The 14,615-nt window shown below is 36.3% G+C and overlaps 5 protein-coding genes across 5 annotated transcripts, besides 8 other annotated features; 3 read left to right on the forward strand and 2 right to left on the reverse strand.

Annotated features, from left to right (window-relative positions):
• Positions 1 to 175: part of a mobile genetic element that runs on past the window's edge.
• A 275-nt stretch (positions 176 to 450) lies between these two features.
• Positions 451 to 2,021, forward strand: TVAGG3_0278110 (uncharacterized protein; the record flags this gene model as incomplete). Its single annotated transcript, XM_001316580.1, has 1 exon — positions 451 to 1,983. The coding sequence occupies one exon, from the start codon at positions 451 to 453 to the stop codon at positions 1,981 to 1,983; it is 1,533 nt and encodes a 510-aa protein (XP_001316615.1).
• Positions 2,022 to 3,837: 1,816 nt separating this feature from the next.
• Positions 3,838 to 3,865: a terminal%2Cinverted (terminal inverted repeat of Mariner transposon ID:TVAGG3_0278120).
• Positions 3,838 to 5,141: a mobile genetic element.
• On the reverse strand, positions 3,918 to 5,045 carry TVAGG3_0278130 (Mariner transposase; the record flags this gene model as incomplete). The annotated part of the gene is made up of 1 exon (XM_051228763.1): positions 3,918 to 5,045. One exon carries the CDS (start codon positions 5,043 to 5,045, stop codon positions 3,918 to 3,920), a length of 1,128 nt encoding a protein of 375 aa, XP_051098493.1.
• Positions 5,114 to 5,141: a terminal%2Cinverted (terminal inverted repeat of Mariner transposon ID:TVAGG3_0278120).
• Positions 5,142 to 5,243: 102 nt separating this feature from the next.
• Positions 5,244 to 6,784, reverse strand: TVAGG3_0278140 (SECY/SEC61-alpha family member family; the record flags this gene model as incomplete). The annotated part of the gene is made up of 1 exon (XM_001316578.1): positions 5,303 to 6,757. The coding sequence occupies one exon, from the start codon at positions 6,755 to 6,757 to the stop codon at positions 5,303 to 5,305; it is 1,455 nt and encodes a 484-aa protein (XP_001316613.1).
• Positions 6,785 to 7,301: 517 nt separating this feature from the next.
• TVAGG3_0278150 (protein of unknown function, DUF4106 family) lies at positions 7,302 to 8,980 on the forward strand (the record flags this gene model as incomplete). Its single annotated transcript, XM_001316577.2, has 1 exon — positions 7,302 to 8,980. A coding segment is annotated over one exon (1,679 nt), but the record flags the coding sequence as incomplete, so codon positions are not given.
• A 661-nt stretch (positions 8,981 to 9,641) lies between these two features.
• Positions 9,642 to 14,615: part of a mobile genetic element that runs on past the window's edge.
• TVAGG3_0278170 (protein of unknown function, DUF4106 family) lies at positions 10,709 to 11,785 on the forward strand (the record flags this gene model as incomplete). Its single annotated transcript, XM_051228764.1, has 1 exon — positions 10,709 to 11,785. A coding segment is annotated over one exon (1,077 nt), but the record flags the coding sequence as incomplete, so codon positions are not given.
• Positions 13,960 to 14,068: a mobile genetic element.
• Positions 14,210 to 14,318: a mobile genetic element.
• Positions 14,460 to 14,568: a mobile genetic element.

Here is a 14,615-nt window from a genome sequence, read left to right on the forward strand (position 1 = left end):
CTGCTCAAATACTATAGATCTTCATAAGTGTTAATAGAATTACAAGGCTTACATATAGTGTTTAATATAATGATGCACATCATACTGGGATTTATTCCTTATTCATCTAGTTATTATAAGATTTACAACCCCATGAAAATTTAAAATTTTGTCAAAAATAGTGAATGTACCTTTTACTGGCATCAGATCAAAAATCTCTCAATTTTAATTATTAAGTGTCATATATAACTACTCTTTATTTCGGACTTAGCCAAAATTGAATAGCATTCAATTTTGTGAAAATTTACCGACCGGGATTAAAAAAACATGCAGAGCTTAGATCTTTACATGCGTAGATATCCATGAGGTTACTTGCCTTACAATAAAGTTAAAATTATGTAATTTTGCACATGAAATCTGAAAAAAATAAAATGAGTTTTAGTCTTTGTCAAAATGTCAATAAAAGTGACAATGTTTGAGCGAGAATTTCCTGATATCCAGGGCTATATGCCTGAGAAATTTAGCGAAGATGGCACTGTAAAATTGCTAAGATATGACCTTAGCGTCGGTTTGTATTTCAAATCTAAAAAAGCTACCACTCCAAATCCATTTTTGGGCGATAACAATTTACTTCATCCTTGCAGGTCTCCATTTTTAGAAAATAATGGTCATTACTTATTTGACCTTAATTATTACAGTGAAGTAACTCTTATTGACAATCCTCCAAGAGTTTGCTTCCATGATCCATCCCAAAATCCAGGTTTATCCTTGAATTTCACTGATACAGATAAATACAAAGAGTTCTTTACCTACATTTCCTCAGCAATTACTATTACTTCCCCAGGATTACCAGGATTTTATTCTGTAATTCGTTTCGTGCCACCTTTATCCAGCAACCCAAAGTTCTTTACTCAAATGGCTTCAATGAAAAAGCGATTTTTGCAAGAAGAAGATATTTTAGACATATGTGGAATACAAAACGTTATTATCCCAATGATTACCCAATTTCAGAAGCCAACGATCCTTAAAAAGGAAGAATTCGACGAATGCATGAAAAGCAGAGATCTTTTAGTCGAAACTTTACAACATCAACTTCTTCCAATGGAATTCAAAGCAGATGCATGGTGCTTGCTATCAGGAATGGGACCAATCGAATCTCCAATACCTTTAGTCCTCGAATCCTACAGAACTTGCAGAAATATTTGGCAAACAATGACAGAATCGCAATTGAGACGTTCTTCGAAGCGCCAAAACGATATCGCAAAGATTACGAACATTGTACATGTCAACAGAAAGAATCTTCTTACTGTTGTTGCTGATGAAAGTATTTTGACGATTACTTTCAACACATTGATGTCTCTTTTGATCCTTTACGATTTCCTTGGCAACCACATCGAACAGGTCATCACATTAGTCAGAATTGTTTATTATATTTTTATTAAGTCCGTAAAAGACGGAAAACTGTACGAAGTGAAGGAAAATGTCGAATACGACTCCGAAACAATGGAAGCAGTTACTTTCTGGTCGCTTATTTATCTTTTAGAAAAATGTGATATTAAAAACGTTTTACTTGACTCGGACAACAAGAAAACACGAGATCTTGATTACATTGGTGACCTCTGCTTCCTTATCCACCCTCATTTGTTCAAAATGCTCCAATCAAAAGGAATATCTTCTTTTGCATCAGTAAAACTCATCGCTGGACAACTTTATTCATCATTCCTGCCATTGAACAGCCTCACAGACCTCATATTCCACGCAATTGTCTCTGGAAATGTTTACATTTACTCACAAACTCTGTTATTAGCCGGAGTTTTCTTCAATTTTCCAAACATTGACCAGGAAAACCTCTCAATGAGTCAGCTCTTGGACCAGATCTTCAAAGTTCTCAATCCTTCCTTCCTTATGAACTCTGGCTACCTTTTGATGCAGAACGTGGCCAATCTGATTGTCAAGTACTTCCCTCAACTGGGTTTCATGCTTACTTGCGAAGAAAAGTTTTGATTTCAGACACATTATATTATATATTAGATATGTTTGTGTATTTTCTTTGATAAAATTGTATTTTCTTGATTTTTATAGTAATAGAATAGCTTTTGAAGATTCTTAATACTACTGTGAATGAAATAGTTTCATATGCTCTATTTTAAGTTCCTTTAATTTCACTTTTACTTTGATAAAGATTCATTCAGAAATTCTATTCATCATTGCCCATTCGCTTATGATGCACATGTTCTAATCACCCATCTTTTAAATATGCTTTACTTTACATGAGATTATTTCGATTCTTTGGTCAGTAATTAATATGGCTAGAATCAATTTAAATTAAAAATCTCTTACAAACGAAAACGTTTTTCAGAAGTAAGGAAGAACACGGGATATAAGTTGTATATTCAAAGATTTCGTACAAAAAAAAAAAATCCAGCTTTTTTTTTCAAAATGGTTCAAATATCAAAATTGTGTAATGAATTAAAGCGTGCACATGTTATTACTGAATGTGGTACACTTCGTATCAATATTAATGATCGAATCATCCAAACGAAGAAGTCTTCAGCGATTTGTTTTTCAGATTTAATCAAAGAAAAGTATTTTATTGATAAATCAATCACATCATTGAATACACATTTAGATATTATATGTAAAGATTCAATCGATATCGTTTTAAACTTCATAGAAACAGGCAAACTCGAGTTTGAAGCAGACGAACCACATTATCATGACATATTCGAAATTGGCAAATATTTTGGAAATCAAATACTCATACAGATATATTCAGATCATGTTAAATCAGATAGATCTCTTACAAACGAAAACGTTTTTCAGAAGTACGAAATCTCTGCATTAGAAAATGATTTTTCTATGATGAATGAATGCATCGAGTACATTTCTTCACATTTGTACAGTTTGAATGATGATTGTATCATTTCTAATTTTTGTAAAAATGGTTTTGAATTTTGTGAAAAAATTTTGATATCTAAAGAACTCAAAATCGAAAATGAAGACAAACTATGTTTGATACTTTTAGATACGTGCAGAAAGAACAATTCATTATTTGAATTATTTCGATATGTCAATTTACAATTTTGTTCATCAGAAGTTTATGACTCCCTTTATCATTTTTCAGTTGAAAACTCATTTGAATCTAGTCTTTTAACTATTTATAATGAAACATTGAAGAATTATCATTCGAAAATAAGAAATCGCTTTGAAATCTCAAATCAAACTATTGCATCTTTCGAAAAACAAAAAGCTCAAAATCAATTTAAAATATCAATTGAATCATTTAGCATTGGTGAATCTAAATTTGTAGAAAAAGTTTCTCAAGAAATTCACATGGAAATGACAGCTTCTTCTATTTGTGATGGAAATTTATCCTTAATAAATTCATATTCAGATATAACTACTTTCGCTACAAATAATGAACCTAATTCATGGGTGAAAGCCGATCTTAAAGGATATAAATTAAAACCAAAATCATATATTATACGATCGAGATGTGACAGTAGTCATAATTTATTAAGAAGTTGGAATCTAGAAGGTATCAAAGAAGATGGAACATGTATTTTATTAGAAAATCAGTCATATGAATTTCAAATTCGCGAAATCAAAGAATTTCCACTTCAAACTAAAGATTATTTTGTTGCTTTCAAAATCACTCAAACAAAGAATTCTGTCAATGATCTGGATGATTGTTACTATTTCAATATTAATATTTTTGATTTCAAAGGAGAATTAATAAAAATCTAACCATTTTCTTGTTTAGCATCAACACACTTATGTTATAATTACTTCATGAACAAACAATCTAAAAGCCTGAATGTTTTAATAGAAATCAAATAATTAAACATCATAATAATATAGGGTGTCCAAAGGTGTGTTTAGCACAAACCTGAATACTGCGAATAGAAATAAACAAGTTACATATATATAAAGTTTATTTAAATATAATCACCATTGGATTCAATCACGCGTTCGCAGCGATCGATCCAGGCTTGAAAGACACGCTTTAAATCATCATGAGAAAATTGCTCAAATTGCTCTCTTACAAAATTTTCAAGATCATCTGGACTCGCGAATTCGCGTCCTTCAGCTCTCTTTTTTAGCGTGCCGAATAAATAAAAGTCAGAGGGTGCAATATCAGGTGAATAAATTGGGTTTGGAACAACTTTGACATTGTTTTCCACCAAGTAATTCATTACCTTATGACTTTTGTGAACTCTTGAATTATCAAAATGAATTGCAAACTTTTGTTTTTGTTGTTTGGATTTCTCAAACTCATCAGAATTGATAATTTGAGTAAGAACATTGTCAATTAGATACTGAGCATTCATCGTATTAGGTTTTTGAAGAATATCAATTGCGATGATGCCATTCACGCCCCAAAAAACCGACAACATCATCATTGGTGTGTCAATTTTTTCCTTCGGGAATGTTTGCGGATTTTCATCCTTCGGGATCCACATGATTTTGGCTTCTGTTGCATATTGAAACCAAGACTCGTCCCCTGTTACTAAAAAGCGAAACTTCTTGGATTGATACGCACCCAATATAGAGAGGAGCTCTTTCGAAGATTGGACTCTAGATTTTTTTTGAACTGAATTAAGGTTGTGCGGAACCCAACGTGTATACGCTAGTTTGTAGTTCAAATAATTGTGCATATAATAACTGACTGTTGTACGTGGTATCTTTGTCATCTCCTCTATCCTTCTGAGTGATGCTCTTGGGTCTTCATCTAGCGCTTGAAGAATTGCTTTGATTTTTCTTTGATCCGGCGATTTTTTGTCAATTTTTATGATGGGCGCCTTTTTGTTCATGAAGTGATACATCCTAACATGATACGTTACAGTGGAATAGCTAGGAGCATCCATACCGAAGCATTTTACCAATGTCTCGTAGATTTTTTTACAGTCTTTGCATTTTTTTGCAAGAGCGAGGATGTTTTCTTTATGATTCATTAAAAAAATGAAAAAAATCCCGCCAAAATTTCCCGCGAAACCGCCTCTTGTCTCAAAATTCATTTTATATCCCGGCATGGCGCCAAAATACAACATACTCATCATATACATATATTCATATTTTTTATTATATATTTATAATCAGCATATATCTCCTTTAATAGTCTCATATAGAGCGCTGTGCTAAACGCACCTTTGGACACCCTATATATAGTTGTTACAATCTAAAAATCAAACTTAATTTATGTATTGCATTCTGGAAATGTAGTGTTGTATTGTATCAGCTTCTTCATAAAAATTTTCTATGTATATTATGTGTTGTGTGTTTAAAAAAAAAGAAAAGAAAAATAAATAATCAAATAATCAAATTAGCGAGCACCAGCGGCGTTCTTGAGGATACCGATGAGTCCGTCACCAGCCATTTCCTTGGAGAGTTCAGCAGTGAACTGGTTGATGATGGAAACAGCGAGGATGATACCTGTTCCTGATCCGAATGCGGACAAGAAGTCAGCGACGAATGAGAGGAGAGCGACAAGGATACCACCGAGAGCTGCAGCTGTTGGGATGTAGCGAGAAAGTGTCTTCTCGAGTCTCTTCTGGTCTTCTCTGTGTCCCTTGAGTGTAAGGTGCTGCTTCTTGAGGGCTTCAGCGACATCAGCTGGTGCCTGGTTGGAGAATCTAAGGTAGTAGTATGAGATGAAGCCGGCGGATGAAAGAGAGAAAATGAGGTAAATAATTGTATGAAGTGGGTCGTGGATTGTTTGCTGGATTGACTGTGGTGCTGTCAAGTAGTAGATAAGGCCGGAAACTGGTGTGGAGTAGTCATAGGACATTCCGTTGTGTGAACGCCAGACACCGAAGATTTGTGTGGCAAGAGACTCTGGCCAATGGAAGTAGATGGTGCGGGAGAAGCCAGCGAGCTGGGAAAGGATTGTAGACTGGATGATAAGTGGTGTGTTGGAGCAATAGAACAACTTGATCTCGAATGGCTCTGGACGGGCACGGTTGACTGTTGTTTCGAGGCCAACGTTGATCTTGATCTGGTCGAAGTAGATGCAGGCACCGAAAACAATGACTGTTGAGAATAATTGGCAAAGATTTGGTAATTGTGGGCGGAAAACGATGTCACGGAGTGCGCGTAGCTTGTTCTTGCGTGTGAAGAGGTAGTGGAAGAAAGCAATGACAAGGCCTTCGTACTCTGTTCCGCGGCCCATGGAGTAATGGTTGAATGAGAAGAGTCTCCACATGATCATTTCGCAGATGTTTGTGCAAATGAAGAGGGAAATGCCGGAGCCGATACCATAGCCGTTCTGGCAAAGCTCATCGAGAAGAATGACAACAATAGCAGATGAAACAAGTTGTGTCATGATAAGAGCAGCGTTGACGAAGCCGATTTCGCCACGGATACCGTATTCACCGGACCAGATAGCGTTACCAGCTTGGAAAGCTGTCATGATGATACCGGCTAATTTCTGAGCAGCATCGAACAAGGCAGAAGCCTCTGGATCTGATGGGTTTCTGTTGATAAGTCCGAAAGAGCAGAGGAACTGAAGGATCATACCTGAAGTAACGATTGGGGAAATACCGAATTCCATAAGAGAATACTTAGAAGAAGCTGTAAGAATGCGAAGGTGTTGCATTGGATCATCACCAGCTGTCTTTTGAACGCCATAAAGTGGAACAAGTGTGCAAATTAAATATAAGGCCAAAGAAGCGAATGTATAGAAGAGACGCTTGCGGATTGGTACCTTCTTATTTGGACGTGGTACATTTGGCATAAGTTCAAGAACAGGCCTGATTGACTTAAGTATATCAAAACCCATTTTCTAATTATTTGGCTGCCAAAAAGTTGACAATTCACTTTTGGCAAATTTTCTGAAAAGTGCAGCAAACCGATATTTATTATCATATAATAATTTTTCTTACAATGATAGTGATAAAAAACATTGAAAAGCCTTGATTTCTTTTTGAGTCACTTTTTTGATTTTTTAAAAAAATCTTTTTTTCTCTTCATATAATAATGACACCAGAAAGTAACTCCGTACCCTAAGGATGTCAATTCGGAAAATTGTTTTCATTTTAGGAGAATATAATTTTCCTTTTCGAAAATTTAAAAAGTGAGACGCGCAGGATTCGAACTTTTTTAAAAGTTGATTTAAATATATTCTAGTGTGGATTCAGGTCAGGTATGAGGGGCTTCCAGGGGCTGCGCCCCTTCTAGCCCTAAGAAATGGACACAAGACCCAAGAGGAGGACCGAACCCCAGCCGACCAGCCGGTGACAACACTTTGACCGAGTAGTTTTTTGTGCTGAACAAAAAGTGTCATATAAACATCTGTCAAAAACCGCTTTTTAACTTCACTTAAAATGCCACGTAAGCTACGTAAGAATATACGTAAGAGGAAGAGAGCATTGAAACATCCAATAGTAAAACTAACACCACAACAACAGTTGCAACAACAAATGCTGAATGACCCCACTATGTTGCAACAAATGTCAAGCAACCCTATGCTCTTAAACCGAGTTTTTGGTGCACAGAGTGGAGGTTTAAGAGCGGCACTTTTAGCGAAAATGGCAGGCTATGGTGGAGCTGCAGACGGAACAGCATATAACCCTCAAAGTCAAATGAATTTGAGTTCACTCAAAAATCAAATAGCAGATGTCAAAAAGTCAAACATAGACATACAGAAGCAAATAAGTGAAAACGAAAAGAAACTAGAATACGACAGACACACAAAGAAACTCAATGAGTTAAACGTAGAGAAAAAGAAGAAAGAAGAACAACTGAAAGAACTAAGTACAGAGCAATATGCGAAAAAAGTGTCAGAAAAAGCAGCAGAAGTAGCAAAAATGGAACAAGATGTTGTAAATTTGAAAAACCATACTACTCAATATAAAGTACTGAAAGATGAAGAAATAAAACAAAAAGCCCTGAAGACATATATGGATAGCGATGAGTATAAAAAAGAAGTTGAAGCAAATGTAAAGGCAGAAAAACTTTTACAGTTGCAAAACCAAACCGTACAGTATGAAAACTTAGCACAAGAAAGTAAAAATAACGACGCAGCCATGCAAAAGGCAATGAAAAGCGCAGAATATATAAAAGCTAACAATGACTGGTTAGATGCCCAAGCCAACGCCAAAGCAGCCCAACTTATAGGGTCAATAAGGACAAAAATACAAGCGGATGAAGACAGTTCAAATGAAGCTTTAACAAATGCTGACTTTAAGAACGCCTTCGAAGCTCTTCATAGTAAGGTGAAACTAGTGAACGACTTCTCATCTGGAAAGAAACTGAAGTCTGAAGGTTTCGACAAAGAGTTAAAAGAAGTAGCACAAAATATGACGAAAATAACAGATGCAGCAACGAGACAGGCAGTTCAAAGTGCCTATGACGCCGTTAGAGCAACTGTTGTGAAAAGTCAAGAAAAAGAGTTACAACAGACCAAAACAGACCTAGTAAATGCTTTCTTAAGAACGAAAAGTCAGATAGGACATTACGCTGCAGATGGAACATATGTGCCAGCTGGTGGAACCTATATACCAGCTGGTGGAACATATATACCAGCTGTTGGAATTTATATACCACCAAACCCTCCAAGAGAAGCACCTGCACCAGGACTACCTAAAACATTTACATCGTCAAATGGACACAGACACAGGCATGCACCAAAACCAGCACAACAACCACCTCCACAACCAGCACAGCAACCAACAGTTCAAAACCCTGCACAACAACCAACAGTTCAAAACACTGCACAACAACCACCTCCACAACCAGCACAGCAACCAACAGTTCAAAATCCTGCACAACAACAACAACAAACAGAGCAAGGACATAAAAGAAGTAGAGAACAAGGAAACCAAGAATTCTTAAAAAGGCTTAAGGAAGACTATGGTTACCCAGATAGTATTGACTTTAGTGACAGATATAAAGAAGCTATTAGAAAGTTCAAGGGAGGAAATACTGACCCGAACCTATTTAGCTTTATGGCTCAGCACCAAATCGGATATAATTTCAAACCTGGAAAATACAAGCTCGCTAAGGGATATGATTTAATAGCATATCATCCAAATGACATGAACGAATTTACTCCGAGATATTTGATGTCAGAGCTAAATGACAATTCAACTCCCGTCATGAAACGCGTAAAAAATAGAGACGGAACGAAAGAAGAAAGGTTTATGAGTCCGGATGACTTAGATAGGGAACTTGTTAAAAACGGTCTCGGAATATATGAAATGCCAGCAGATGAGGTACAAGAAACTCCACAGGAAGAAGTTCAGATACAACCAGACATGGAAGAAATAGTTCAGCAACAACAGCTAGAAGAGCCTGAAGGAAACGAACAAGTCCCTCCTTTGGAAACTAACTTCACAGAACTAGATGAAGATTTGGAACAGCCGAAAAATCTTGACCCTCAACAAGTGTATGAGGAGAATATGGAATCTTTCCAAGAGTCTAAAAAAAATTCGGCTGACATAGTAGAAGAATATCGAAAAACGTTTGCCGACATACAAAAGACTCCAACACCAGATGAAAATATTCAGCATAGAATGGAAGTACTGAAAGAAAATATACACAAATACAACAACCCTTTTTACTTACGAGCATACAACGTTCAATCTTCGGATGAACTCGGTGAAAATAAAAGGTTAAATTTCAAGAAAACATATAGAAATGAAACATTGTTTAAAGTTCATTCAGAACCTAACCAAGATGGAAACAAACCTACTTTTGTTTCTGCAGACGATGGAACTACAATGAGATGGGGTCATAAAGCTAATCCGGATAGGTGGTTCATAAACTTACAACCACAATTCCAAGAAGTTGTAGACGCAATGGAAGTCAATGGTGAACCAGATATAGCTGGTATTTTAAGCGCGGCTTTAATGCCATTGAAAGATATGAAACATGCAGATATTTTGGACCAGTATGAAATGAACATGGCTGATGGAAATATAACACCTGACGTTCTAGAACATTTATCTCAAAGAACTACACAGAACCATAGAGATGGTATATTTGGTGAAGAGTTTAGAAAGAAAGTTAGGGAGGGAGAAGGAAGAGAACCTATTGTACATGACCTTGCAAACGAAAGTTTACAAAATGTCATAAAAACTTACTTTGCAGACAATGAACTGAGAAGGGATGAATATTTAAGAAAACTCAAATGGACAGTACCAAATGAAATGTTAGTATTGAAAAACATGTTCCTTGACAAAATAAAACCAACTACAGAAATAAACGACGCAAGACTGAAAGATTGGGTAAAAGCTTTCCCATTCACAAAAGATATTGTTGGTAACATGGAAAGAAAACCAGAATGGCTACAAAAACATATATTTGGAAACGAGCTTATTCCATATGGACAAGCTCTGTTTGAAGAGCTTGAACCGGAAACTCAGGAAAGAGTCATGCAAACAATACGCGAAGACTCAAATACAAACTATGACAAACTCTTTCTAGGATATAGGTTACCTGAGGTGGGCGACCAGAGCCAAAAGGCAAAAAGGACATGGGAAATTTACAACATACTAGGTGAACATGAGGCAAAGATGCAACAACTTGAAGCAGAGGGCAAGTTACCAAAGAAGAAGAGAAGAGTAGAACAAAGTGAAAGTAGTGAAGAACTAACTTCATCTAGTGAAAGTAGTGGCAATGAAGGAAAAAGAAGAGTTAAAAACTCAGTCAGGAAGAAAGTAAAGCTTGGTCCACGTGGGTTCTATTATGACATATAAATCCAACTATTCTATATTTTTACACATATGAAATGTACGCCGCTCAGAATATAACGCCAACAGTTTTGGATGCCATGAATGGAAATGTTTCCGAATGGTATAACGAATGCGACAATGCCATTAGAAGGTCAGAAATAGTTCCTGGAACTTACGAATATACAACTGCTGTTTCTTATGGAAATGTAGGTGAGTTTGGAGAAGGTTCTTCAACAACAGTAGATATTGCTTGCGACAGGTTTCATATTATTTCTATTGACAACTCATTCTTATACGTGGAACAAGACATTGAAATAAAACCTTCTGCCAAGTTGTCTGACAAGAAAGGTTGCAATGGAATTTTCTATGTCGGATACCAATATGCTCCAGAAGTTTTCATGGGATATAAGATATATTCTAACTCTGACTTAGTTCAAACAGTAACATGGGCAAACTATGAATGGTTCGCTTTGAGAAACTCAGTACAACCACAAGCTAGAGAACAAACAGACCAGTATGCCACCATTGAGAAAATAAGAAGACTTGACCCTAACGTTCCAGGAGTTTATGTTAACCTTTCTGGTTCAGATGGAAATGCTGTCACTAAAGTAAAACTGAAACTTAGAGTTCCTTTGTCATCTTTCCTCATCTTCAGGTTTTTAAGATACTTGCCAAACTGGGCAGGAAAAATTTCTATCGAACTTACTCCAAGCAAAAATAACTTAGTCATTGCACCAACACAAGACCCATTCACTCTTACTGTAGCTGGAACTGGTGGAGCCAAGTTCTGTGACTTTTGCAAAGACAAAGTTGACTTAGACTTTGGTTTCTCAAACTTCAACACTGAAGTAAACTATTATTTCAATGCTGCTGGAACTGCTTGGGACCCAGTTAAGTTCACATGCGAAAAATTTGAATGCAAGAGAATAGAAAGCAGACTTGCAGTCTATATGTTGGACCCAGATATTTCAAATGCTTTAGCTGCCAAATATATTGCAGTTCCACTTATGTTCCCTATACACCAAATATCTGTCAAAGACTTTGCAGGTGAAGTTGGAAACCAAAGTGCTGACCCAGGTGCAAGAACAGATATTGCTTTAACAACTGCAATGAAACATGCAGATACTATGTTTGTACTGTTCAGACGAACTATAAATGACTATTCTTGTTTCTACAACCCTGGTATTAAATATCATATAAACATAGATGGCAAATATTATCCAAGAGAAGAATATTCTACAGTTGAAGATATGAGGTCATACAACTTGACATTAGATGCTATGAACTTTAACAACAACTTCACAACAACCATTAACCCTGAAATGCAAAGTTCTATTATGCCATATGTGAAAGTATGGACTCATGCAGGAGGTCAAAAAACTCAATATACAAATAGAGACCGTTCAAACTTTTGGCTTGGCATTCCATTTGCTGACTCAGAAGACTTTATGGGTGGTATTTCAACTGTTGGTACAGTTCAAATACAATATACTGGTGACAGAGACGGTCCAGATGAACTGAAAGCAAAGAAGTTTACAAAAACCAATAGCACTTTTCACGGAAGATGCTCTTTTGAAGATTCGTTCGATGAAACCTGCTGGGGCTCCTCAGATTGGCATAACGACAGCTTCCATCGAGCAGATTTTGGCAGCAGGTCAGTAAGTTGTTCTTGAACTGACTTCTCTCCGTCAAATATTGACAGTACGCCAGTTTTGACATAAAATTGTAAGATAAACTTACCTTTAGAAATATCGGTCAGTTTTGTTGTTATATTTTTGTCAACGTCAAGAACTTTCACCATTTCAGTTATACCAACTTTCTTTGCTTTATGAAAATATTTTGGTTCAGCAAAGACTGCTATTCTATAACATTTTCCATTGTTTGTGTAAAGAACTATTCTGTCAATGTATTTGTACTGTTTGTGTGTGTAAACTTTGTTCTGCTTCAATTCGAAGAGATACTCGAATACGTCCATCTTTTTATTCTAAGTAAAATGTCATTTCCGAAAAATAGAAGCGTAAGTGTTTCAAAAGGTTTAATGGCGGTGGCAGATGTGAAGTTAAATTCACCAACTCAAACAAACACTCAAAGTGTTGTTGTCAATGTCAAAGAAAGAGATGTTGAAGTGGGGAAACCATACGAGGACGAAGATGGTATAACAATAGTTCCTGTAAAAGAACAACCAACATACCCTGAAGTTAGCAGAGACTTAAGTTCTGTTGCAGATATTCGAAATGACTACCAACAACTGAAAGACAAACTTAAAACTCAGGAGAAGATTTGTCAGGCTTTGGGTATAATGTTAAACTTGGTCGAGCACAACCCTGTAAAAGTGAACTCATATGTCATTGCACCTCATGAAGTTTTGAAAGAACTATTGAAACTTTTGACAGAGGCAGACGATATAAACATCAAAGAAATAGAACCCGACATTGCTTGCTGTGGTGTTTCATATAATGTCATTGACAAGATATACGTTATGAAAGGAGGTGAAACGTTGAACTTAAAATATAGTTTCCCAGACGTTATAAAAATATTTGACGACCACAACATTTCATTAAAATTTAGTTGCTAAGTAAATGGCAGAAGACATAGTGGTTTATACTATTACGACTAAAAACCCTGAGTCATATAATTCTATAACAACAAACTTACAAAGTCCTCAAGGACGATATTGTAAACTAACCTTAAACACAATGACGACTAAAGCTTGTTTTGCTCTTTTGACACCAGAAGATTTTATTGTTGTGAATGGTAAAAAATACTCCTTTGAAGATACTTACTCAGATATACCACCAACAGGTTTTGTTGACTTATTTAATACTTTAAGGACGGATGTAACATGTGCTGCAACTAGAGCAGGTTTCATTATGTTTGGATGTCCGACCGAGTTTACTATAAACGATATGAGCTATAATACAAAACTTATATCTGGTTTTTACTACCAACAGTTTCCTATAACAGGAAAAGGTGTCATACAAGGTTTGTCTGTTCCATTGACTTTAAGCACACCTATTTTATATATTGTTTCAAACTTAGGTTCAAAGTGTTATTCGAATGTCGACAGAAACTACTATGACCAAAAGATACTCATGCGTATAAACAACACTTTCTCTGCTGGTTTGCCTATTGTTCATTCGAATCTTATATACGAAAAAAAGAGATCTGACATTGTGTCAGATCTCAGTAAAAGTGACATTTACATGTCAAAAAAATAGAATGAGTTTAAGTAATTAAAATTGAGGGTGAGAGTAGTATTGTATGAAATAATATCTCTCACCCTCCAATTCATCCTATGGCGCCGAAAAAATTTTGGTGAAATGCGACCACATTTCACCAAAATTTCTCGGCGCCATATAGAGAACTAGAGCCTGTGAGGTACTGATACTATCCATGTACCTCGCAGGCTCTAGTTCCAAGCCAAAATGGCTAAAAATTGCCCGCAATTGTTCACATTGCGGGCAATTTTTAGCCATTTTGGCTGGGAATTGGAGGGTGAGAGTAGTATTGTATGAAATAATATCTCTCACCCTCCAATTCATCCTATGGCGCCGAAAAAATTTTGGTGAAATGCGACCACATTTCACCAAAATTTCTCGGCGCCATATAGAGAACTAGAGCCTGTGAGGTACTGATACTATCCATGTACCTCGCAGGCTCTAGTTCCAAGCCAAAATGGCTAAAAATTGCCCGCAATTGTTCACATTGCGGGCAATTTTTAGCCATTTTGGCTGGGAATTGGAGGGTGAGAGTAGTATTGTATGAAATAATATCTCTCACCCTCCAATTCATCCTATGGCGCCGAAAAAATTTTGGTGAAATGCGACCACATTTCACCAAAATTTCTCGGCGCCATATAGAGAACTAGAGCCTGTGAGGTACTGATACTATCCATGTACCTCGCAGGCTCTAGTTCCAAGCCAAAATGGCTAAAAATTGCCCGCAATTGTTCACATTGCGGGC

The sequence above is a fragment of the Trichomonas vaginalis genome, chromosome V, assembly GCF_026262505.1.
Source record: "Trichomonas vaginalis G3 chromosome V, whole genome shotgun sequence".
Taxonomy (NCBI): Eukaryota; Parabasalia; order Trichomonadida; family Trichomonadidae; genus Trichomonas; species Trichomonas vaginalis.